Below are 26,856 nucleotides of genomic sequence, written 5' to 3'. Positions count from 1 at the left end.
AAACAGTATAGACACTGATATGCCATTGCATAACGTACTGGCAGATCAGGGTCTTTGTTGATTACTCTTAACAAACTGTATCGACCCAGACCTGCAGGCACATTATGCAACAGCAGATCTGGGTCTATGCTGCGTTCAGTTGGATCGGACTTTTACACAGAGGTTACAGTAATTAAATACTGCAGATTCACTTTTACACCTGGATTATGAATTTTCATGAATTTTTTGGTTGCAGCAAATCAGAAACTTGAAGACTGACTTTTAAATGATCTTTTCAAAAATGTTAGAACTGTCAAAAAATAATTTTCGTGGGTCAGTGGAACAACAATAAATTATACCTATACAACTTAATGAATCTGTTATGACCTAATGTTTAGAACAGAAGCACAGTCATATATGAACTTTCATGCACATACATACACCAACACATATGTACACATTGACACATAAAGGAAATGCAAAAAACAGGCTATAAGAAACAGTATTTGATTAGATTATATATTCTTTCAATTTTTCACCAAATTATCACAGAGGATATGATTTTAATAGAAACCACTTGAATTTATTAATAATGAAAAGATGGCTTAGGACATGAGTTCATTCCACTTCAAGTTTAAAGCTTTCTTTTTATACAAACTCTTCTCCAGTGGAAAGTCACACCAGACTGTATCAAGATGGCTTGCTCAGATTTGTTAATTTTATCATATTAAATCACCTGAATCTAAAACCTGTTAAGTTACACAGGGATGTATTGAAGTTTTGATTGGAATATTTGCATTACATTATCTTCTTCTACCGGGTTCTTACCCATTCCTTCATTTCCAGTAATGGACATGCTTTATTCAAGGGAAAGCAAAATTATAATAAATAAATGTGCCACATTTTATATGCTGTGTGGACATGTAAGAAAGTTTGCCATTAGCTTTCTGTCATTTAGTGGTTCTTGTTTCAACAAAATGCCAGTCATGAAGGCAAAATCTATCAAAAAGATAATCTGTACAACAGCCATGAGTAGAAATTACAAAAATTAAATATTATCATGTACCAGAAGTTACAGAAAATATAGATATTTGTAACAATAGCTTTTGACACAGATTCACACTCTTTGATCAGACTACTTTTAATCTGTGAAGATAGTAATCCTAGTTCTTAGATCTGTACATGAGAGTGAGGACCAATGATAGTCATTGCACTGTAAATGTATTTAATGATTTTTTTCTCCAGTGAAAATTAATTGAGTTAATCTGACTTTTAGAACACTGTTTTGTCAGTCTCCATCATCAAAGCATTAAAAGTAAGGCCACATGCCTGGGTAATAAAGTCTAGGTATTTAATTTACTTTTTAAAAAATGTTCTGGGGATCTTATGCAAATGAATGGCATCAGTCACAATGAGATAATAATGAAATACACATACTCTTTCTTGGAGAGCTTATCTACAGGCATTTAGTTATGAATTGTTTGCCTTAGAAGCTGGCTGTTTTTATGATGCAGAGACTTTAGATTAGTCTATTGTCAATCCCAATCTTCATAGGTGTGTGTGTCATGTATTATTTTAACTGTACATGTCCTTGGGAAAATATATCTACATCATTTGCTAACCAACAATATTCTGGTTTAGCATGTGTCAGGAGATTTGGCAGCTAAACAACATTTCCAATTTTGAAACAAGTATCATCTTTTATGGTGTTTTTTATTGTAAAATTTTAATTTGGGATCTAAATTTATTTTTATATTCAGAATAGAGAGGTATTAAAGAAAGAAAAAGTCTGGACTCAAAAGTGATTTTGATCTTGAGGTGATTTTTATACCAAGGGTTTGGTTTTGAGGGGTTTTACTGTAATAATAATAATAATAACAATAATAATGGTATTTGGTCAATTGTTTCTGAGCCACATTTGAGAGGTTTATCTACATAGGTCACCTGTTTGCAAAGGCCAGTTTGGCATTTTCATACAAGTTACTGCTGTTGACAGGTTTGACTGGGTGTACTGTCTTTACACTAAGTTGTCAGATACCCTAAACTTTTGGAAAATTTTTTAAAAAATGCATCTCAAGTTTTTTTTATAGCTCTCCTGAACATAAAGTCAAATGAGTATGATATGGTTCTACATTGTCATCTGTCAGTCAGAATTTCTGTTTTTAAATTCTTTCCAAAACCACTGGACCAATTTCAGCCAGTCTTAGCAGAGAGCCTTCAGGCAGAGGGACCTAGGTTTACAAACGATGCCTATCCACCTTCAAATAAAGCTGACAAAAAGCATCCTTGCGAGAAGTTGGTTCAGCTTTGTACAAATGGAGCTGTTCTGCCATCAAATTAGCTGCATTACTAAAAATTAAAAACAGGACTTAAAAAAACTTTTTCTTGAAGACTGCTAAATGGAATTTAACAAGATTTGATTGATAACATCCTGGCATAAAAATGCCTTTAAAATTTGCACAAATGATGTTAATCCATGATCCCCTTGACCAAAAATTAATAAGAGGGAATATAGCAGTAGTGATGTCCATCAGTCCATCCATTCATGCAACATAACTCACATTTACAGTTTTGTTTTTTCTTTTTCTTCAAACCACTTGTGACTTATCTGCATTATAAGTCATGTTTCATTGACCTAACTTTCATCAAGGTTATCGAGCAGACTTTACTTTGAAAAATGGGGCAGCTCCCAATTGATTCTCAGGTCAAGAAAAGTCAAGGTCACTGGAGCCAACATTATAAAAAAAAATTGTTTTAGCTTGATAAGTCAACTTTCTTGGATAAAAATTTCACCAGACTTTGAAGGTAGTCAACATTTGGCAGAGGTAACTCTTCATTGATTCTTGAGGTCAGAGATCAAAGTCACTGATACTAAAATACTCTCTTTTTTTTGTTCCACATGATAAGGCCATTTTTCAAATTTCCCAGATCCAGTTTTTATGACCTTCATAGTTGCATTACTCTTGAGGAAAGGCAGCTTCCTGTTGAGTCTTTGATAAATAGATTAAAAGTCAGGGTTATTGTACATTGAATTGCAGTTATGTTAATTAAACATTTGTTATAGCTACGGTTAAAGAAACACATTGCAGGCATACATCCTATATTTTAATCTGCAGTTTTCTGTATCTTACAGTAACTTAATTCTTGTACTGTAATGGATCTAAGTTAGCCAGATGCTTATGTTAAAAAAACAAATACAGTTAATGACCTACATAAGTTAGAGTGATATTATGGAATAACATTAGTTTCAAGATGTCAGAGAGGAAGGTGGATGATATGCATTACTTTTGCGAAATGAGACAAGAAAGACATATCAAACAAAATATAATTCTGATTTGCAGCAGAAATTAGACTCTGTAAGACATAGTGACCATGGACTTATGTTTGCTCTCTGAAACTTGTACAATAAAGACATAAGTGTTAGCCATTGTAGACAGGTTGATGTTGAGTTCACATTTGTCAATCTGGATGGAGAGTGCTACCCAGCAGTAAATATTTACAAACTGCCAACAAGGCTACATGAAATTATGTTCAGGAACATAATAGGTCAGCGGATGACTTTTAAAAATAAGAAAATTACTATGCAAATTTTTTTAAAATAAATTAATTTTGTTTGAAAAACTGTTTGTTTCTCTTATAATTTTGAGAATATTTTTTGATAAAATGAATAATATTTGAAGAAAAAAGTTAAAGCAAAGTATGTAGATGTTGTAATTTTGACATGTTTTGATGTTTCTAAGCCAGCTTCACTAATTTTTTTCGACCCCTCCAGTAGCCATGTGGTTAGAGTGTCTGCCTCGGATGCAGAAGGTCATGGGTTCAATCCCCGGCCGAGTCATACCAAAGACTTCAAAAAATGGTACTAACAGCTGCCTCGCTTGGTGCTCAGCATTAAGAGGTTAGTGTTTGGACTGGTCGGCCTGGTGTCGGGATAATGTGACTGGCATGATGCCTCAGTGCTAGACATCACTATAAACTGCCACACTGCAGACATCATAGTGATATGACTGAAAAATTGTTAAAGCTATGTTAAAAATCCAAATCACACACACACACACTCATTTTTTCACTAAGAACTGAACATGTATGCTGAAGTTTATAAATGTAACATTTCCAAGTTGGCATCAATACATGATTATGATTAGAAATCTGAATTGATCAGTTACATTAAGAAGGTCTATTTTGAACTCAGATTGTCTGTTGGTAAAGTCAAGAGTAATTTGCAGTAAAGAAAGGCTTAATTGGTAAAACAGACATCTGTCAAATTAAATTACTATTTCTAAAGATGCCAATGGGTATCCAAGTACTCTGGTACCTACCCATTGATAATAACCCTGGTAATAAAATGAGCCATAGGGTTCCCATTAACATATCCAATTTTTTTGCCAGTGCTTGCAAAAGCAGCACTCTCTTTGTTTTCAGGTTGACAGTCCCTTTGATTGAGCTGCAGATACATGTACTTTTTCAGTGCCAAACAGAGGTCTACCTATTCCAGTAAATAATTGACCTAAATCCCATAGCTTGTTTTCCCACCTGTCAATTCTTTGATTGAGTTGCAAGTTTGGTACAGTGGCAAGTAACAGAGGGTGGTTATTTGATCTTGCTGCACAACTGTCATGTGTTCAGTTGCATCCTTGAATAGATTTCACAAATTGTATGATCAAGGTCTTACTTACAAAGCACAAGCTCTGTCTCAAAATAAGTACACATATATGACAGTGAGGCCACGATGATGGATGATTTCAGAGCTTTATCAGAAATTGAGGATGCATTCTTGGACTTTGTACTGGGTGACATTAGGTAGCACTATTTATAGGTTACTGTGAGTTAAAAAAATGTTGACCTAATTCAAGGTTTGTACACATTTAATACAATTCCCATCGATTAGGTATCTGGATAACCAATTGTTAGGATTGAGGGGTACCCAGTAGAAGTTTTCTAAATTTTTGGCAGCTTTACATGTTAAAAAATTCATCCCATTTCATCCCATGTACACCAAGTTGTAACTCTTTTTGGATGATCAGTCTCAAATTACATAGTTATTGCTGTATCTAATTTGTTTAACTGCCTTGCATGCATTAGCCTCTGTGTCACATTACATAGTTATTGCTGTATCTAATTTGTTTAACTGCCTTGTATGCATTAGCCTGTGTCAAATTACATAGTTATTGCTATATCTAATTTGTTTAACTGCCTTGCATGCATTAGCCCCTGTGTCACATTACATAGTTATTGCTGTATCTAATTTGTTTAACTGCCTTGCATGCATTAGTCCCTGTGTCAAATTACATAGTTATTGCTGTATCTAATTTGTTTAACTGCCTTGTATGCATTAGCCCCTGTGTCAAGTTACATAGTTATTGCTGTATCTAATTTGTTTAACTGCCTTGTAGGCATTAGACCCTGTGTCAAATTACATAGTTATTGCTGTATCTAATTTGTTTAACTGCCTTGCATGCATAAGCCCCTGTGTCAAATTAATCAGTATGTATTACTGCTACACCCAGCAGAATCTGAATATCAAAGTATACTGTGTTTGCAAAAGCTCAAAAATATATATTTGTAGATTTTTAATCTGGATAACTTTCTTAAAAATAAGTTATTTTTTTAACTTCTTTCTTCAGCTGTATGGAGGAGAAATGGCAGGGAAGTTGCTGACAAGCTTGTCACGGCTGTTTTTGAAATTTCTACAGATTCGGGGATTTTCTCTTGGTGTCAGAGATGTTCTTGTAACCAAAAAGGTAAGCATTACTTAAGGGGCTCTGTATCTTATACCAGATACATTCAGTTTTTAGCTAGTCCAGTGGCAACAGAACAGTCAAGATGCATCAGTTAAATGCATCAGACACTTGCATACAGATTTAAACATGGACAAAAGCCATTTGAATACAGTACTATCCAACACTGTCAGGCCCAGGGTAAGATTGCTGACATAAGCAAATGTTGAAATACATGAAAAAGAAACCAAATTTCTCATACAAGTGAAATTTGTCCATTAGGAGTGACCTGTTGTTAGAAAGTAGGATTTACACTGAGATAAAATAAACAATGGAAGTTTTGATTAAATGAAGACAAAACTAATTTGAAATATACTTTTATATTGACAACTTTGTGTAACACAGTCAATAATGTGTTAAGTACTATGTATGTATATGAAAAATTTATGAATTTGAGTACAGGTGACATGTTAGCTACTTCATGTATTGGCCTTATTAGAAAACACAAACATACACATATATGTTAAAAAAACTGCAGTCCTCATTTATTCTATATCCCATTGTCAACAAACGTGCCAGGAACAATTCACTATGATATTCATTGTTGCCAGTAGAACATGGCTGTATAGTTGTTGTTTACATGCTAATGTACTTAAATTGGCCTAGATTTTCATCTGCCTGAGACAACGTATGTCATCATCTTTCTGATGCTCACAGGCAGATGAGGCTGTTCATAGGGAAAGAAAACCTGTCAACAAGTGAAAATTTTTCACAAATATCTTTACAAGATGCTTCACAAGTCTGGGAAAACATAATATGGAAGAAGAAGGGATCTTCCTATTCTTAGTTGGAATTTTTAGGGTTTTCATTCTCTGAGCCTCTTAGTCTTTGAGGAGAATGGGATCAGTTTCTTGAGAGACACATAAAGCTGATGGAGGGTCTTGGGTTGATTCCCAATGGCAGGAATAAGTTGGCAGAGAGTGAGTCACTCCCTGCTGTGAAGAAGGAGCAACACCCTCTGTTCCTACAGAGCAGAGAGCAACCAAGGCCCTCCCATGAGAAAGGGGCAGCATCCTCCTCATTGCCACAGGAACTAGGATTGAATCATGCCACCCCACCACCACTGAGGATGGAGCAGCACCACCTCATAACCCTAAATCTCTTAGTGGCAATGAGATTGAGTCACCCTATAAGGGGAGAGCTATGACCTCTATCTTAAAGATCTGAGGAAGGTTCTTCCTACAAGTCAGAGTCGTCTGACTGGTCAATGGTAGGTGACTGGGTACTGGGCATCAATCTTTTAGTACTGGTCACCTGTCTTGGAGTTCCATCTGACCTCTCCTGCTTTCTACTCCTAGATTTTCCTGTTTCTGAAAAACGATTGAAAGTTTTATTTAATTATTGACCTTTCCACCATAAACAAGTTTCTACAGGAGGACCATTTCAAGATAGAGACCCCTGCCTCATTTAGGAATGTCAACTGGGCAATCTCTATCAACCTTCAGGATGCATACCTTCACATTCCTATCATTCCTTCTCATGGGAAGTAACCCAATTTTCCTTTGACAAGGAGATTTTCCAATTTCATGCTCTGCCGTTCAGCTTTGCCTCTGTATCCAGTGCTTTTATCAGAGTCATGGGAACAGTTGCTTCACTTAAGGTCACTGGAGGTACCTACTCTTCAGTATTGCAATGACTGGTTGATCCACATTGGCCAGTTAGAGTCCCTCAGACAAGATCCTGCTTGCTGTTGGTCTGTAGTGACCAAAGTTGGCCTTTTACTCAGCCTGGAGAAATTGTAGCTGATTGCATTTCAAGATTTTGTATATATTGGGATGAATTTCCTCATGAGCAATGGGATTAGTCTGTGTCCTATGTGACAGAGTTGATAGAATTCTGGCCCTTTAGAATGTGTTGAGATACCAGACTTTTAGATTTTCAACTCCTCTATCTTTCTCTCTGGCAACCTTGGACTCCATGGCAGACCTGGTTCCCCTGGGTAGATTATACTTGCATACCTCCATTTTTAGATTCTGGCAAACAAGAAGCTGCACAATGATCCTCTGACTCTCAGATTTCCACCATCATCTGATTTGGTGGGCAAATCGGGACTTCCATCTGTTAACTGATGCATCAGATTTGTGTGGGGCACTTAACTGGATTTGAGTTAGTTCTTCAGGGTTATTGATCCTAGGAAGATACTATCCTCCATGTCAACCATTTGGAAATTAGGGCGTTATTCCTGGCCCAACAAAATGCATCATCAGTAAAATATGAAATCACTGCATGATGGTCACAGAAAACACATCTATAGTAGCGTATCTCCAGCAACAAGGAGGCTCACATGGGCCTTCAGTTTGGAAGTTTGGAACCTCCTTCACTGTGCAGCTTTGGAAGAGAATACCCTTCATGTTCATAAAATTACTGGCAGGAAGAACATTAGGCAGACAGTCTGTCCAGGAGAGGCAAGGTAGTCCTCACAGAATGGTCTCTGCAGCAATCCAAAGCAGATTACCTGTACAGACTTTGGAGGAGACCCTTGGTGGACTTGTTTGTGACAGAGCTAAACAAGCTCTCCTTTTATGTTTCCCCAATCTCAGACCAGAAATCCTGGGCAGTGGACACTTTCAGCCTGAAGTAGGATTGCCTGCATGATTATACCTACCTTCCCACCCTTCAGGATGATCCCACAAGTACTTCAGAAAGAAAGGACTTCCACTGATCAGCTCATTTTGTAACCCCTCAATGGCTTCAGCAGTCACAGTTCAGCAATCTTCTCAACCTGTTTGTAGACCAGCCCAGGACATTACACTAGAGGAGGGACTTTCTGCTGCAGCACAGGGGCGCTCTCCTACACAACAGCCCACAGTTTGGATCATCATAAGTGATCGATCTGCCTGGACAATCTTTCAAACATAGCTGCCAGATGCATCATTCAGGCCAGGAGACATTCTTTGTACAAGGTCTATCATACTAAGTGGAGAATCTTTTGTGATTGGTGCTGTAGGAGACATGTTAATCTTTGCTGTCCCATTTTGAGCAGGGTTGCTGATTTTCTTTTCCTCTCTTTTCAAAGAGAAACAATGATGGGTTTCTGATATCAAGGCTTTTTTTTATGGCAGCCCTACCAACACTCTTAAATTTTTTAAAGGCTCAGCCATCGATTTGGATTCATAGCTTTTGCTAGGTGCAGAGACCAGAGTCCCACTATTTGTAGCCTTGATGGAATCTCTCATGTTTCCTTTGGTTTGTACATTTCAAAAACCTTACCCTGAAGTCTGTTTTATTGCTCATCTTGGCATTGGTGAGATGGAGTGAGCTTCATACCCTATCCAATAGGATCAGGCTGTCTACAGTTCAGTGTCAGTTATGAATGTTTCTGTTTGGCAGCCATTGAAGGGATGATAAATGATATGAATCATCTCTTCCATCCTCTGAAAGGATCAGCTGATATTTTGGTTTCCACAGTTTTAAGGTGGATTGTCTCAACAATGTAGACAGCTTGCCAGTCTGTTCCAGGAGAGACCTCTCATTCATGAGGGTTAAAGCCCATGAGGTTCAACCCATTGCCACTTCATGCGCGTGTCTAACTCATTTATCTTTGGAGGATATGGTGAAAGCCATGTTTTGGCAGCCTCACACTACTTTTGCTGCCTTCTTCCTTCATTCCTTGATGTACCAGAGCAAAAGCATATTTTTTCTAGAGCACACAGTCATGAAATCAAAATGGTGCCCATATCGATACCAACTTACAGCAGTCAACACTTGTGCCTTGAGGGTGAATATTTTCTTGTTTTTCTTTAACCAGTTTTGGGGATTATCAGCCTCACACCAAATTGGCAAATTCAGCTACAGAATAGCAACAAATAACATTTTACTAATATTAAATTGTATTTTTTGGTGGGAGAGGGGGTAAAGCTAATTTAATGATGTAATACTTATCTGGTGCTATTGCCTGATTTCCTCATCCCAACCCATACTGGTATCCCACTAGCATTATATATTTGTATATGACTACTTAATTTTTCTGCAGTAATTTGTAAGAGAAAGGTGGGAAATGGAGATATTATTTTAAGTAAACAGGTATGCTTTTCCAATCTTTTCCATTAAGCAAATAGATGTTTCTTCAGACCTTCCTGTAGCCTCTGATCATTTTAATGTACACTGCTTATAAACAGCTTGAGCATTTGGTTTATAAATGTATTGAGTGTCCAAGAAAGTTGTTAATCATGCTTGGTTTCACTTCTTTGGTCGCTTTGTTGAGTAACAGTTATGCTGAGCAGTTTCACTAAGTATGGCATAGCAATGAACTGTGATGCAGCTGTTGTGCAATTTAGATACTTCCAATGATCAATATATTATTTGCTAAGTATTTCTTAAAAATGTGGATTAACTTTGAGTAAGATTTTAATGAGACAGAGCATACTGAAATGAGAAAGTAAAACAAAATTAAAATCACTTATTTGAATAAAAAGACCTGAGGAGGTTCATTTATTTTGGGTCTTATCTGATGTAAGAGGATGTAACTTCTTATCCCTCTTACCTATTGTCCTAATATATTATAATCTGCTACTATTATCTGAAAAAGTTACCTTATATAGGAGTAAAATATATTTCTTACTAATTATAGGTTACTGCATTTGTATGGGAAAATATGAACTTGTTTTTCGAATGGAAATACTGCATGACCTTGGGAGTGCAGTATATCCATCCGGCAAAACGAGTTAACATTTTCCCATACAAATGCAGCAACTTTTTTATTATATGCTAATTTTTTATTCTACCTAATGCTTAATTATATTAACAAAATGCACTACAAGAAACAAAGTAACTGAATGTATGCCATATTCCAAACTAAATAAACAAGTGCAGATTCATCATTACACAACAACAGCATTATTACTGCGCACATAACTCTGCCCAGATAAATTTGAATTTAGTCACACGCTTGACATAACTTTTGAAAGAAAATGTTGTGTCTAGTTAAAATTGAAATTTGGAGTCATATTGTGAATGAATGTGCATTGCAACAACTTTTCCATTTGTTCTGGAATGAATAGATTTTGGTATTTTTTTCGATTCTATGAAATGTCATGATTATGGACTGGATTTATATGCGACAGTTCCACATGAAATACATTGGATTGAAGAAGCGAGGCAGAAGCATGTTGACATCTGCAAATGTGTTTCTGTTTCTGTCATTGAATGGTTGAAATCATAATGTGGGAAAAATATCAAGTCTTTCAAGTGCAATTATCAAAAAGATGCTATGGAATTTAATGCTTATTTCATTTTGAGTGCAGTAAGGAGGATGTAATTGCACTTATATTCAAAATTACAGTACAATCTCGAAATGGGTAATCAAGATTGAGAACCTATGACATGGCTCATGTAATAAGGATTTGCAGAACTAAGAAAGTACATTTTGAGGAAATTCAGGATGTAAAACTAAGTATATTTTTTTGCCATTCTTATCACCAGTTAAAGAAGACAGTATATGCTTTGTCACTTGTATGTTATTTGTAAGTACCCTTTCATGCCTCTGTTGTATAGCTAGCCTAAATCCGAAACATTGTATCAAAAAAGTTAACGTGGAATGTGCCAAAGCAGCTGATATGTGGCAGTCCATGAAACCTCTGCTTTACCTGTTCAGAAACAAATTTAAACACTACAACATAAAACGCCTACTACACGAGTGTACATGATTTGTTTACAAATCAAAAGTGCTGGTGTCTACATCCATTGATTGTTTACAATCGAAAGTAGTTCCTTTATGCACATGAATGCAATATGGGTATTTGCATGTGAGTTCAGTGTCGGGTAATATTGAACAATTCTGATAATGTAAAGTTAACGAAGAAAAAATGAGCATATAATAAATCATAATAATGCACACCCTCCCATCCTTTCTCCAGTTAGATTTAAAATCCTGACAAAGCCTGCATATCTACTCCAGTAGTAACTGAAGTAGGGATGGGATTTAGTGCCTATCCAAGGTGAGATCACTCTTGTCTGACTTTCACCTAGATGACCATATGAGCTAGTACTCTTATTTTTAAAAACAAGCTTGAGAAGGCTGGATTTGTGAGACGTACTCCTAATTTATTATGATCAGGTCAGTGTTATTGAAGAAACACATTCCAAAATTTGGTTTAAGTGTTGAATATTTAGATGATTACAAATAACTAACATTTTCACAATGTTTGAGATAATGTTCTGCAATAATGTCAGGTTACAATGTCATAAAAAAGTATGCAAGGCTTATTTTGAAACAGAATTTGCATATGTTTCTTAGGAGTAATCTGTGGAACAATCAACATAGACCCTGATCTGCCAGCTTATTATGGCTGGCAGATCAGGGTCTCTGTTGTTTTCAGTTAGACTCAGCTTATAAGTGAATATACGTGGTAGATTTTGCCAAATCTTATTGAATTCTTCTTCATCAGTATATGCAAAGTTATCTTTTGAAGTTATTTGGAACCTATGCTGTTATTCAGGTTTTATGAGAATCACTAGTATGGGACCAAAGCAGTTTGCCAAAATGTCAAAACTTCCTACTAGTACATTTGTAGGAATCTTAGAACTTCACTGATTTATTATTTGCAGGCAGACAGAGTGAGACAGAAAATCATTAAATCATCCACGCAGTGTGGGGAGGAGGCATACAAGCAGGCATTGGATATTAAGGAGGGGGATGGAGAGAACAGTATTTTACCTTTACTCAGAAGTGCACACTACAGCTCAAATGAACGCCCCATGAGAGAAGTCGACAGGAGCATGCGGTCTAAAACAGATATAATTCAGAATGATATTGTCAGGTAGAGATTGTAATATGTATTGTTAAAGGACTTGATGCTCACAATGCTTTCTTTAATTATATGTTCACATTGTAGCTTAGTTCACATTGACAAAGTTGCAGTTCTGAAATGCTGATAATAGGTTGATTCAGCGGCTGGGACAGAAAACCCTTGGGTTCACTTCTTGTGCTGATGTTCATATATAGGTTTGTAAGTTTAGTCCAAATGCTAAATGCATAGACCTTAATCGGCCAATACATGATACACTTGCAAATCTTGGTCTTTGCAGTCTGGTATGAATAATGAGTAGAACGAAGAATACAGATCCTGATCTGCTGGCACATTATGCAACAGCAGACCAGGGTCTTTGTTGTTTGCAGTTGGACTCAACTTTTATGTGAGTATATATGGTAGATGATGCATTATTGTACCACAAAATGCATATACTTATGTTTGTTGCTAATTATGACAAAAATTATTTTGAAATATTTCCCGGTAAAGATTATATTTTATTTCGAATTCATTATTGACAAAGTTTTATCAATGAAATATGCAAATCATTAGAGAAAATTGAAATTGTTTTTTTAATGAAACTATTTTCTCCCATTTTGAAGTAATCAGGAACACACTTCGCTCATAACTGGTAAGAAATACAACTATCATATAAAAATGTTCTCATGCTAAAGATAGGGGACAGTTACTAGGTTACAGTTTTCACATTACAGTGCCTGTATGCCCAGGGGTCTACAACAACTGTTCCCTGACAACAATCTCCAGCTGATGGTTCAATCTGGAGCCAAGGGGTCATCGGTAAGTTCCATTAGGGGTACAAAAGGTCCTTGAAAAGTTCCAGGCTGGTAAAGAGTTCCTTTTTAAGTTTCAGTCTGGGATCAGAGGATTCACAGTAAGTTCAAACTTGGGTCCAATACTCTGTAAGTGCTGATGGAGGCCAAGGGCCTTCCCTACGTTCCCATCAGGGGTTGTTGTTGTTGTTTTTGAAGGGTTTAGTGCCATTTTTCAGCACACGATAGGCCATACATGGCGGCAAGTATTAAAGGTGGAGGAAGAACCCAGGAAAACCCTGGAATTCACCACCGACCCACAAGAAGCTACTGGCAAGCTTTCTCACATACCCACTTTGGCTGAATCCAAGACTTGAACCCATGCAGACGGAGGTGAGATGGAAGTGATCCGTAATGGAGAGTGCTTTAGACCCATCAGAGGTCAAGTGGTTCTCAGGAATTAAAATTTTTGGTGCAGGTTGTCCTCAGTAATTCTAGTCTGCAGGGAAAAGAAGAGATGCTGTCATGCTCCAGATCCACAGTTTTATGGTTTCAAAGCATAACTCATAAATATTTGTTTTTAAATCATGAAGTGGTGCAAATTGAAAATATTTTGGGGTCTTTTAGGGTCTTTTCTTTATTATTTCATGACAAAACAAAATTGCGATTACATCATCTTACACTTTGTCTCTCCCACAGTTCATTGCAGTATTCCACATCGAGGTAACAAGAAATAGCAATGTTGGTATGATAGCATAATAAATACTTCATTTGGAGCTGAGCATCATGGTGTTGATTGAATAATGTAATAAGTACTTCACATGGAGCTGAGCATCATAATGTTGATGTCGTAATGTAATAAATAAATCATTTGTAGCTGAGCATCATAGTGTTGGTATAATGTAAAAAACACTTCACATGGAGCTGAGCATTATAATGATGTCATACTGTAATAAATACTTCATTTGGAGTTTAGCATCACAATGTTAATGTAATGTAATAAATACTGCATTTGTAGCTGAGCATCATTGTGTTGGTATAATGTAAAAAGCACTTCACATGGAGCTGAGCATTATAGTGATGTCATACTGTAATAAATACTTCATTTGAAGTTTAGTATCACATTGTTAATGTAATGTGACAAATACTGCATTTGTAGCTGAGCATCATTGGGTTGGTATAATGTAAAAAGCACTTCACATGGAGCTGAGCATTATAATGATGTCATACTGTAATAAATACTGCATTTGTAGCTGAACATCATAGGGTTGGTATAATGTAACAAAATACTTCATTTGGAGATCATTATCACAGTGTTGATGTAATGCTGTAACAAATAATTTGTTTGGAGCTGAACATTATGCTGTTGATGTAATAATGTAATAAATGCTTCATTTTTAGCATCGCATCGTAATGATAACGTAATAATGAAATCAGTTGGAGCTGAACAGTAAACTTAAGTTTAAAATGAGTGATCATCCCTCAAAAAAGAAATTATTGATGAATGCCTCAGAAAAAATTTGAAAAATATTAGAAATTAACAGCAGCAAAAATCTTGAATATAATTTTCTAAAATATTTTTTTTGTAACTGCAGGTTAACTGTATGCAGATTTCATGTCTGCTTGGGCAAATAGAGCTGGAAGGCAAACGTCCTCCTTTGATGTTGAGTGGCAAAACCCTTCCATCTTTCAAGGCTTATGATGTGACACCACGGGCTGGAGGTTTTGTGACAGACAGGTTCTTGACAGGAATTCGACCCCAGGAGTATTTTTTTCACTGTATGGCAGGACGAGAGGCATGTTTCTAGTGTTTACGTGAGATTTTATATGCTCCATCTTTACGATTAGTGTTGCCCATGTCCATCAATCTTTAGGTCTATCCATTCATTCTAATTGTCCCAAAGCTTCATTTCAGCTCAATAAATATTGAAGGACAAATTTCGTATGTTGCTTAAAAGGATCTGTATATGTTAAATTAAAATTGGAACTATATGTATGTCCCTTATTATCTTAGAAATTTTACCATTATGGTTTTCTTTCACTCTGAACTTTTTCAAGGACCTAGAGCATTGAAACCATTTCTGGTACTGGGTTAAGATTTAGGTCAATTTAACTTGCACCTTTTCCTTCAAAAATGGACTTAAGATAGCTCTTTCAATATAGAAATATTTACCACTGCATATTTGACTGTGGTTTCTGCAAGTATTTCATATTGATGGGTGTCCTCTATTCAAGTTTCTTCTTGTACCCTTGTAACGATGGCATATTTTATCCATCCATCATGTATTTGCATTCATACATTCCAAACTTATTGTATGTGCGACTATTCACACATCTTTGCATGGTATCTTTTGAAACTTTTCAGATATTATTTACATAGGGTCAGTATATGCATATTGTTTTGTTATTATGTGTGTGCAGCTAGTCCCACACCTTTTGAAGAATCACATTGAAACTTCGCAGATTGTTATTTTCACTAGGTCACCATATAGATATTTTTCTGTTGTCACACTGATGCATTCTTCAAGAGTTTTGCCCTTTTTGTCTGAAATAAAGACATTATGTAATTATTCTTTTTGCATTCAAATAATCCTTCATGTTTGGATGAATTGCCCTGAAACTTGGAACACAGAAATAGTATTCGGTGCATATCGTTCTGTCATCATGCTCTGATTTTTAACTATGCTGGTCCAGAGGAGCTTATGGGTTGGGCTGTTGTCTGTCATCTGTCCTCTTGATTGGAAAGTCATATTGGCAAGGGATTTTCATTTGTAATGTCTAGTTGGTTCTAATGAATTGCTGCTGATGAGATGTCCAGAAGAGCCACCCCAGCAGCCATCTAATAAATCTTCTTGTACTCCACCTGAATAGATAGATGATCATATAACATGGGGTCTTCAGTACATTATTTCTCATGATGTCTGGTTGGTCCTAATGAAAATGGTACTGATCTGAATTCCAGCATGGTCACCTTAGTAGCTATCTTAATAATCTTGTTATTGCTACTACAAAATGGAAAGTCATATCAACATGAGGTTTTCACCCAAACATTAATTATAATGTCTGGTTGGTCTTAAATAAACATTATGCCAGTCTGTTAGCTAGTCTTCCTAAATGGAAAATAAAATCATATCAACATTGGATTTTGCAGAAAACTTCTTATTATGTCAAGATTGTCTTAAATAAAACTTGTGCCAATCTGATATCCATAAGGTCAAAGGTCAGGGTCACCGTGGCTTGAAGAAAAAGATGGTGTCTTCACAGTATCATTAGTTCTGCATCACAGATGTGATCCAGACTTTGTGGATGACTTGCACTTGGGGTATTGTACAAGTCTAATGATTTTGGAGTCTATAGGTCTACGGTCAAGGTCACTTGCACTGGAAGAAGAGACATAAATTTTAATTCTTGACAATGTACTTTCACCAAAGGTTATGGATGACTTACATTTTAGATAAGAAAGAAACCAGTTGATTTTGCAGTAAAAGTTGCAAAAGTCAAGGTCACTATGGCTAAAGAGAAAAAGGCAAAATAAATTGTCTTCTACATTAAGTCACTTGACCAAACCTTTTGGATCTCTTGAGGTTAGGGTAATAAAGAAACCTGTAGATTCTGATGATATCTGCACAGTACATTTAGTAAAGAACATGTACCTTGAACAAAGGTCCAGGTTATTGAGACCTATTGGTCAGTAATGTCCAGTCAACCACACCATACAAGGGCATACACAGAGGACTATAAATATGGGGTGGGCATTGAATGTATTGTTTTGAGGTGTACTTTTAAATGGTGTGATCAGAATGGATTTTTAAGGAGAAAGCTTGTAATATAATGCAGTCACTCTTGTACATCCACTGACAGGATGGATACATTTGGTAAGGGATGTGCTTGATAAGCGGAGGTTAAGTATGATGATAAAATGGAGAGAAGGGAAAATCAGATCATTACTGGATATGAGAGTTTGTCGTCTAAGGAAGGTAACTTTATAGTAGGTTGTTCTGTACATTTGGATGAATGGATAAACTTGTATATTTTTTTAATTAATGGTCTCAAGTAATTGTACTTGGCTGTTTAGGGTCTGGTGGACACAGCAGTGAAGACCAGTAAAAGCGGATACCTTCAGAGATGTCTTGTCAAACATCTGGAGGGAGTGATGGTCAACTACGATCTGACGGTCAGGGACAGTGATGGTAGTATCATCCAGGTAAATGTGGCAGTTGGTAACATCCTGAAACCTTTGTCAAAAATGCCCATTGTTGACTGTCACTTTGTCAAAAAGTGGGCTTTATTGATAGTTGCTTTGTCAAGAAAGTACTATGTCAGAAATACACTTCATCAGCAGTCACTTGGCAACAAAATTATCAAAGATGGCATTTATTCATTCATTTTCAAGCATTCAGTGTCTTGCTAATCAAGTGATGTACAACAACAAAAAGTAACTGTGGAAGCAAAATAAACAAGAAGGGTGGTCATTGAAGATGAATGGTCCATAAATGCATTTCCCTGTCAAATAATTACCTGATCACTTGAACATTAGGATTACTGTCTGTTACATCCAAATCCAGCCCATCCCTAAATATAACATACAAAGGTAAGTAACTCTTAAAGGTAACTCTCCATAAGACCCGCTGGATGTGACCAGTTTAAATTTTGCTTGCCACTGTCAACAGTGACCTCCTGGAGGCAATAAAATTTTATTCTTTATTTCAACCATCCACCTTTTCTTTTCAGTGGTACAGTAAGTCAAAATTTTGTTAAGTATTGTGCATACAACATGTATGCTATTACCATTGAATTTATTCATATTTTTGCATTTATTGTTCCATCTGTTATTATCCATATTATATTAATCAGAAGCATGCAATTCTCACCGGTGGAATTATTGTATGCTGTGATATTAAATTAATTTTTATATTTGTAAGTCGTCTCAGTTATGCATGTTCGCATTTTTTTAAAACAAGTTATATTTTATTGTGTGCACTTGTTTGTTTGTTCTCTTTTCATTACAGAGTTGTTAACCAAGTACAAAAAGTGCAAATGGTTCAAGGCTGTGGAGGTCAAACATAAGACATTTTTACCATACACAAAGTGCTCATGATCGTAAGCATGTAATGTGTGTACATTATGGACAGAAGACATATGAGCCAATGTTTTAAAGAGGCAGCTAAAGGGTTATGTTAAGCCTTCATCCCATTCAGAGCTGTTGGTAAGTTATATGGGGGATGTCAAGATGCCTCCACTCCAACAAAGGTACAAAAAACAGTGCTGGCTGCAACTGCAACTTCAAACTTAATCAGTGCCATAACAAGTATTGGAATCGTGCATGATTCATATTTGGAGCAGACATTACTGTTGCAGATGTTGATGAATTAATTTCACATCCCACCTTGTAATAGCCCTTATTCTCGCCCATGGATGCTTTTGGAAATATATACGGCAAGTGTGCATATTACCATTCAACATTGCCAGCCAGACCAGCCTGCAAGTCATTTATTGTGTACCACACATCATTGTGACCATCTACCAGCTGGTCCAGTTGTCCAGGCAATCGATGTATGGTTTTTTCAGCCATACTTGTGTCATCTCGAACCAGCAAACCAGCTGGCTGAACACATCTCTCGACAGTACTGACGACAACATATAACACCCATCAGGTCCACACAATCAGACCGACCATACCTGCTTTATACTGCAGATTGATATTGCATATAGAGCAATCCAACCTAGTAAAACAAGCCATGCTGGACTAGTAAACCACAGCCACACAGTGCTTAATGTTTGATGTGATGCAGTCGCTGTTGATTGCATATCCAACAGGAAAAGTGATCACTGATGTTGATATGTCATCATCACTACCCAATGGAATGTTGTACCCCTACACTCAGTGTACAGAAGAGTGACAATGGGGAGAAGATAGACAAGCCTGAACACCCAGTTCAGCTATGGAATGGATATAATTTATTTTCAAGGCAGCTATGGAAGAGGTTAATAGGATTTTACCTCCATCAGAATGCCCTTCACCACAAATTGATCTTATCTCTAATGTCAAGGCTTCTTTGGACATAGATGATGGTGATGACATTCACTTATTCTGAATCATACCACAGTCTTAAAGAACTGTAGAAATTACCAGGTGGCTCTCAGATAAAATTCATAACCCAGTAATGCTAGAGCCCTTTTTTGGGCCTCACAGTTGTCTGGAACTTTTTTCACCCAGTACAAATCACATATTGTTATGTATAATCCAGTTGTACCAAGTACAGACAAGAATATTTCCACCTTCAAGATGCCTGCTCCACAATATTATAAGTGGGTAGACAAACGTTGAACACTACATCAAGATTAGTCAGGAATATCATGTTGACCCCCTTCCTGCATGACTTCACATGTTGACCCCTTTCTGCATGACTTTTCATCTAGCTGAAAAGGTCAGAAGTGACTGGGATTCAATGATCTGCTTCGCCAAGGTAGTTAATAGGCTGCTCACCATATGATGGCAAATGCCCTTATGGCCTCCTTTAACATGGATTTGATTAGAAGAGACATTCTCCTGCATTCCTTTTCTTTCAATCCACATGATGTTGCTACCCTGCCCACCCTCCCTTTTGGTCATCTCCTTTTTAGGTGAGAAAGTAAGCAGCACAACAGTTGCCCCATCAGTTTTCAGTGCAAGTTCCTATCTCTGCACAAACCCATCAGGAGCAGCTCTTGACCAAAGCAGAACTTTATGGTTGGGTAATTATAGGTGGTCAGATGTCCCTAACTTTATGTTAACAGACAGGCCCGAAAGGGAGAAAGCAAGATTTCTCCTTCCCTGGGCCTCCTGCCAGCTGTCAGTAACTTGCTGTACTTGCATGCTGGCAACCCACTTGTCATCACCAGACTTTCTTTTTCTACTCCACTTGGATCTGCCTCTTCCTGGAAAACAGTTGGGTGATGCAAGTCATTTTGGAGGGTCAATGGATCTTGTTCATCTGGCCCTTTCCACTTTTGTCATCCTCCTTCATGATGGAATTTCAAAGTGATCCCATGAAGGTGGACATTTTGCAGAAGGAGATAGAGCTTCTGCTCATAAACTGGGTGGTCCAAAAACTGCATTTCAAGGGCATATTTTCCAGAGTCTTTTTGGTCACAAAATTCAGTGGAGAATCAATACCAGTAATAGATCCAACCAAGTTTTCTGCCCTGAAATTCAAGATGTAGTTGACAAGACCCTTGCATGTTTCACTGTGAATCTACGAATACTTACTTGATGGTCTTGACTTGTCTGAGGCAAACTTCTGTATACCAATTCGTACAACACCCAGCAAATACCTTTGCTTCTCATAATGAGGGGTAGAATACCAGTTCCATGTCCTTCCATTCAGCCTCAGTCTAATCCCTTTGGCCTTCACCAGAGCTTGGAGGGAATATGTGCATACATCTTCATTCTGTTGGATCTATATTGGAATAATATTCATACCAGTTTCCATTCCATTATGCCACCTACAAATAAAATGACATTCCCTTATGTGTTCAGGTTTAATTGGAAACACTGTTCATACCAGGGATGATCAATGCACTAATTTATTTTCTATATTTATTATCCATTGTTAATGTTTGCTTTTGTCCGCTATTTGGTTTTTCCGTTTTAAGATGTATAATTTCCACAAAAAGATGAAATGTGACTAAAATTTGATTTTCTTTTTAAACAAGAAAAGGCAAAATTGATGTTTCAGAAAATCCTGATTTGTTTATTTTTTTCCAGATTGATTGTGCTTTTATCTTCAATCCTGTCTTACATGTCACTTTCTGTATGAAACACAAGCATTATTAAATACAGCTACTTGTCATCTTAAATATGTTCACATTAATAGCAATAAATTAATTTCTTTTATAAAGTCATACAAGTATTCTGCGTTTTAATTAATGTTAGAATTCTACATGTATATTTCATTTTTGTGCTTGACTTGCATGTGTTTGTTACTTGTGGGGGGATCTGCCAAGTAAATATTTAGCAAATATGGGAAACTCATCAAAGAAAGTGTTCTTAAAAATCTGCAAACATTTGTACAAGTTTGGCATTCACCTCCCATTAAGTATTGGGTTATCATAGAAGAAATACGGTGTCTTGTATATTTTTGCTTTTCACATTGTTCATCCTGATGCAGTTTTATTATGGTGAGGATGGTCTGGATGTCTGTAAGACAGGCTACCTGAACCCAGAGCAGTTCCCATTCCTTCTCCAGAACAGAAACATCCTCCTGCAGGCCAGCAAGGGTCAAAATCATCATGTGGAACAGGACAGTGTCAACAAGAAGATACACAAGCTTCAGAAACAGGTGGGTTGGCAGACATCTCACTAGGAAGGGAGGAAGAGCATGGCATAAATGTGTATAGTCAGAACACAAAAGTTTCATTTACTATAATCCAGTTAAATTGTGTCTTCCAGCTATGCATCTTTTCTGCAAGAAGTTATTTTATTTCAGTATGTTTATATCTTTTAGTTCCTGATTAGGTAGTCTTTGTGTTCTAAAATTTGCACCAGAAGTATGCAGTATATATTCAACATAATCTGAAAGATTTGATTGTGTTTGTCCTACTTGAGCAAAGCAAGAGGTGGTACAAGGTTTTTTTACCTTTGTAATGGTATGATATAAGAAGTAATATCAAAACCTACCATATTTGCTGGCCTATAAATTGGTGCAGAGTATAAGTCAATTTTGTGAATTTTTTAAACTTTCCATCCTTCATCCATGTGTAAGTCAATTTAGAGCATAAGAAGAGGATAGACCGATACCATGGTTCTGTATTTTTCACTATAGTAACTTAAGGTTTCATGTATTTTAATGGTATTATTGTATGCTAATCTAGATTACGAGCAATTGTGAAATTGCATCACCTATGCTAACACATTTTTCCAGTTTCACTTTGAAGAGAGAGAGCTTTGTTAAGACAATTGTAATCAGTATTGTTGAAGTACCTGATGATTGTGATCTTACTCCCACACAAAGGCATTACTATATTCCATTATCAATTGACACACATGAATAAACAGGCTAGTTTTAATTATGATATCCATTGTTACAAGAACCACATGGCTGTACAGTCTTAATTACATGCTGATTAAATCTGCCTATAATACATCAAGGTTATTCCAGTTGGCACCAGTCTGAATGCAAGATTCAACTGATGGGATCAAATTAGTGTGGCTACCATTAGGGAAATGAAGCTAGAAGTTTAATGAGACACAGAAAAACGAAAAGTCACGTAAGAAAAATGCATAGAATCCACAATGAGGATAGACTTTTTAGTGAGAAAAAAATCCACCAGCTCTATGCACGAAACATCTATCTAATCACTTCCACATGATGTTATTGTCCATCCATCCTTTAGGATTTACTTCAGTCATTATTCCATTGGGGAATTTCTCCACTGGCATCCTTTTTCTTTAAAAATCAACATTGGTGGTAACTTTCCACTATTGACAGAACATTGACAAAACTACAGTGAAACTTGGCTTCTCATGTCTTAATAGTAACACTATTCCTTATATTAAGCTCATCTGTTCAGTTCATTGTCATTGGAATGTTGATTGTTAATGGCACTTCATCTATGTATATCATGTTAGACATTTTAAGATCATCATCACAGTAGTGCAATGTTTTATACATGATAGACCTCAGTAAGAGTGGTTTCCATAGGCAACAGCTTAACACTATGACCAATAAATCATTTCAAAAAGAATTGTTTGCTGACTTTAGTGCCATCTTATGGACTTCAAAAGATTATTATGTGTAAAAGAAAACTGTTTAAAACTTAAACATTAATACCTCTTACCAAAGCAAAGTGCAAGCTGATTAATAACCTTTGTGCTCCATATAGTTTTCAAAGTATGCAACATTTGTGTTTACATTTATGTAGGTCATGACTTGTTTATATCATGAACTCTTTCGACTGTATTATTACCATCATATACTTTTACAGTCATAAATAATGTATATGTGATTCAGGTTGATAAATGGAAGAAGAAATGTCCAGCAAGTGGAAAGCGTGGAGTTCGCACATCAGGTTTTCTTCATTTCTGTGAGACAAAAGAAGAGGACTTCCTTAAACTTGCTGATAAAGTTGAAATGGGAGCTGGTGGGAGATCAAAAGTCACAGAACTTATAGTGCAATCATGGCAAGATTTAAGTGATAAGAAACAGAAAAAGTGAGTTTGAAATTATATAATATTTCTTTACGCCAAATATAAGTTGGAGTGTATAATGTAATGATGTCTGTCCATCCATCCATCCATCATGTTTCTGGGATTTTTTCTGCTTAAGAACTCAAGTTCTCTCATCATATGTGATTACTGGACTTAGATGTCTCGTACTTTGGGTAAGGAAGAACCTTATAGATTTTGAGGCGAAAGGTAGCAGGTCAGAGTCGCTTTGACTGAAGAGCAGAAAAATATTTTTTGCAGAATAATTCAGGTTTTTCATTATCCACATTTACCAAACTTTGTGGATGGCACGGAAAAAGCCTATCCATGTCAGCATCAAAAGGTTAGAGGCTGAGGTCACGGTGACTGAAAGAAGAAAAATGGTTTATATTAGTTTAACATCACAGACCTGGACCAAACTTAGCTGATGGCTTACACTTATAGTAAGGAAGAAGTCTTCTATTTTGAGATCAGAAGTGCAATGGTCTGGGTCACTGTAACTGAAAGAAAAACAAAGGATTTTGCATGACCATTTCGGTTATCTACACAGAGCACAATTATGTGTGTGTGTATGTGTGATTTAGATTTTTAATGTAGCTTTAAAAAGTTTTCAGTCATATTGCTACAATGACCGCAGTATGGCAGTTTATAGTGATGTCTAGCATTGGGACATCATGCCACAGGCATGTAGCATGATGTCACATCCAGTCACATTATCCTAACACCAGGCCAGCCAGTCCTAACACTAACCTCTTAATGCTGAGTGCCTAGCGAGGCAGCTGTTGGTACCATTTTTATAAGTCTTTGGTATGACTCAGCTGGGGTTTGAACCCACAGCCTCCCATATCTGAGGCAGATGTTCTAACCACAAGGTCACCGGATCAGTCCAGAGCACAATTAAAGATGGGGCTATTCATGGTACCCTTATTGCCAGTTTGCAACAAACAAGAATGGTAACATATCATTTTAAGATATTCATGTTTTTTCATAATCTGTATTGTAAATTTATGAACAATTACAATATTATAATGTCACATTGCCCCACATACACAGGCAACAGACTCAGTAGGTGCCAGTCTTGTCACCATTGATTGGTTCTCTTGAAAATAATAAGCTTATTCTAAGGGTACAAATAATGAGTGGAGGCATCAAATAAAGGTAAGAATATTTATAAACAAATCAACTAAACCATAAAAATCAAGTCATTTACATAATCATTGCTAGTACAGGCTGTGTCAGTTATTTAGATTTACTCATAAATATTCTGAGTACACAGCTGTGATTATAAGCAAGCAGCAAGGAATTATTCACATGTGCTATTCTGATTAAATTACTACCTGCTGCTATTACAAATTATTACTACCATTGTTATTGCAAATTATTAAATTACTACCAAGTGTTATAACAAATTATTAAATTATTACCAAGTGTTATTACAAATGTGTAGAGTTGAAGCATACAAAATAAATCGCAAAATAAATTTAAATATTCGAGTTTATTATAGCTTGCCTGACCATAATATGGTGTCTCCTGTGGTCATTCTTCTTTTCAATGCTCCTATCCATCTGGCTTCTGTGATGCATAGTAAGCTTAACTTGTGTATTTCCTGGAGAACCTGTGCTAGATTCCCAGTTTGATACAATGTCCTTACTTGCCAGCACCCGAAGTAGATGGTAGTTTTGGATGTCAGGAAATCTGTTTGCAGATCTGCTATTTTGGTAGAGGCTTCCTTGCGGATTTGGTCTCTATCTATCATATCACCAGTTTCATGGTCTTCTTTACTCCTTCCTCTTGTTGCTATGTTTCTTTTGTTTCTTTTTCCATAGCTAGAGCATTTTTACAGGTTTAGGATGCTAGCCTAAAGCCCAAGACCCCTCTTTTCTCTGGATTTTGTACCAGCAATTTATGCATAGTAAGTACTCCCAGGCTGAGTTCTGTATGAACAGACTGTTGCTTTTTTGTATTTTCTAGAAATGGCATCCATCAAATGAAACATTTAAGGTGAAAGGGACAAAAGGCCTCTTCAAAGTTTAAGCATCACAGACTTATAAAAAGGAATATTAAGGTTCTTGGAAAAAAGCAAGAAAGGCAGCAATTACATTTATTGAACAGTGTGTTGATTTTAGGAGGTCATAGTGGGAAAGATACTTCCCCTCACCAACCCGAATTTAAAAAGAAACAAACCAAAGACAATCAGTATGTCAAGTACCCATAGGGTCTCAAACTGTGCTGGAGGTAATTAAGGTCTAATCATTTTTAATTGAAAATGTTTGCCTTTGCTGCATCAATCTTGGATCACACTTCTGAACTTTTTTAGTGCATGTTTCCACTTTGACAAGAGCATACTTGATATTTTGTTACACCTTACTGAAATTTGGTCTTATGGATGGAAAATTAATGACTGCTTTACTGGGAAGGTTTTGTTAGGCTTGGCAGGTCCTATAAGTACCACGTTTCCCGACTCAGAAGAATTGGCTTGGTAAAGATTGTACTGTTGAAGAAAACCTCGAGACCCTGAGTGGCCGAGTGGTCTAAAGTGCTCACTCTTACAGATCACTGCCATCTCACCTCTGTCTGCATGGGTTCGAGTCTCAGGCTTGGCCAATGTGGGTATGAGAGAAAGCTTGCCAGTAGCTTCTCGTGGGTCGGTGGTTCTTTCCTGGGTTTTCCTGAGTTCTTCCTCCACCATTTATACTGGCCGCCATGTATAGCCTATCTTATGCTAAAACATGGCATTAAACCCCACAACAACAACAACAACAACAACAAAAACTTTTAATCGGCTTGGCTCTTAAACCATTCAGCATGTTGTGATCATTGTGTTTCACAGACTTGATATACCCTTGATGAGTTTTGTCTTGTTCATTTTGGACAGAGTTTAGCATGTGTTTCATGGACTACATGTACACTTTATGAGTTCTATCTCATTTTGGATAGTTTCAATCTTTTTATACATTGGTTTTTGGGGAGGGGTTGGGGGTGCTATGTGATGGTGTCACTGTTTCAAGGTAAGTTTTAAAAGCTCCATTAATGTATCAACAGTTGTAATTGGCCCTAAGTAAGTTCCTAAAATCCTCTTGAATTCTACATTAATAATGGACCTGGATCAGTCACATCTAGAAAAAGACATTTCCAATACATTTTATGAATCCTTGCCACAAATATATTTTCTTGTCTGTCCATATGTTTGTGAGATTTTTGGTTGCTGCTGAATGTACTTGATAGTGTATAATTGACACAATGTGTCTTTTTGCATGTCATAAGAACTGACTAATGGTGACAACTTTTTTGCCCAGGAATATGTCCCATGTTCCATTTTTGAGCATATCTTGTACTTTTTTAAAAGAGTGTAGTTGATATAAAAAAATCTGTCTTTGTATTTTAAGGATTGTACC

General features: G+C 36.6%; 1 protein-coding gene across 1 annotated transcript in view; it reads left to right on the top strand.

The window, feature by feature from the left end:
- The window catches only part of LOC149807187 (DNA-directed RNA polymerase I subunit RPA1-like), a 125,458-nt gene that overhangs the window by 56,767 nt on the left and 41,835 nt on the right, over nucleotides 1-26,856 (top strand). The window contains exons 17-23 of the mRNA XM_089963294.1: nucleotides 5,604-5,720; nucleotides 12,303-12,514; nucleotides 13,219-13,303; nucleotides 14,871-15,071; nucleotides 17,351-17,479; nucleotides 21,426-21,596; nucleotides 23,268-23,467. Of these exons, the coding sequence (XP_089819420.1) occupies nucleotides 5,604-5,720; nucleotides 12,303-12,514; nucleotides 13,219-13,303; nucleotides 14,871-15,071; nucleotides 17,351-17,479; nucleotides 21,426-21,596; nucleotides 23,268-23,467 (1,115 nt within the window). The remainder of the gene's footprint in view (nucleotides 1-5,603; nucleotides 5,721-12,302; nucleotides 12,515-13,218; nucleotides 13,304-14,870; nucleotides 15,072-17,350; nucleotides 17,480-21,425; nucleotides 21,597-23,267; nucleotides 23,468-26,856) is intronic.

Source organism: Sinohyriopsis cumingii, chromosome 1, assembly GCF_028554795.1.
Source record: "Sinohyriopsis cumingii isolate HCF-2022 chromosome 1, ASM2855479v2, whole genome shotgun sequence".
Lineage (NCBI taxonomy): Eukaryota > Metazoa > Mollusca > Bivalvia > Unionida > Unionidae > Sinohyriopsis > Sinohyriopsis cumingii.
This window is presented reverse-complemented; position numbering and strand designations above follow the sequence as displayed.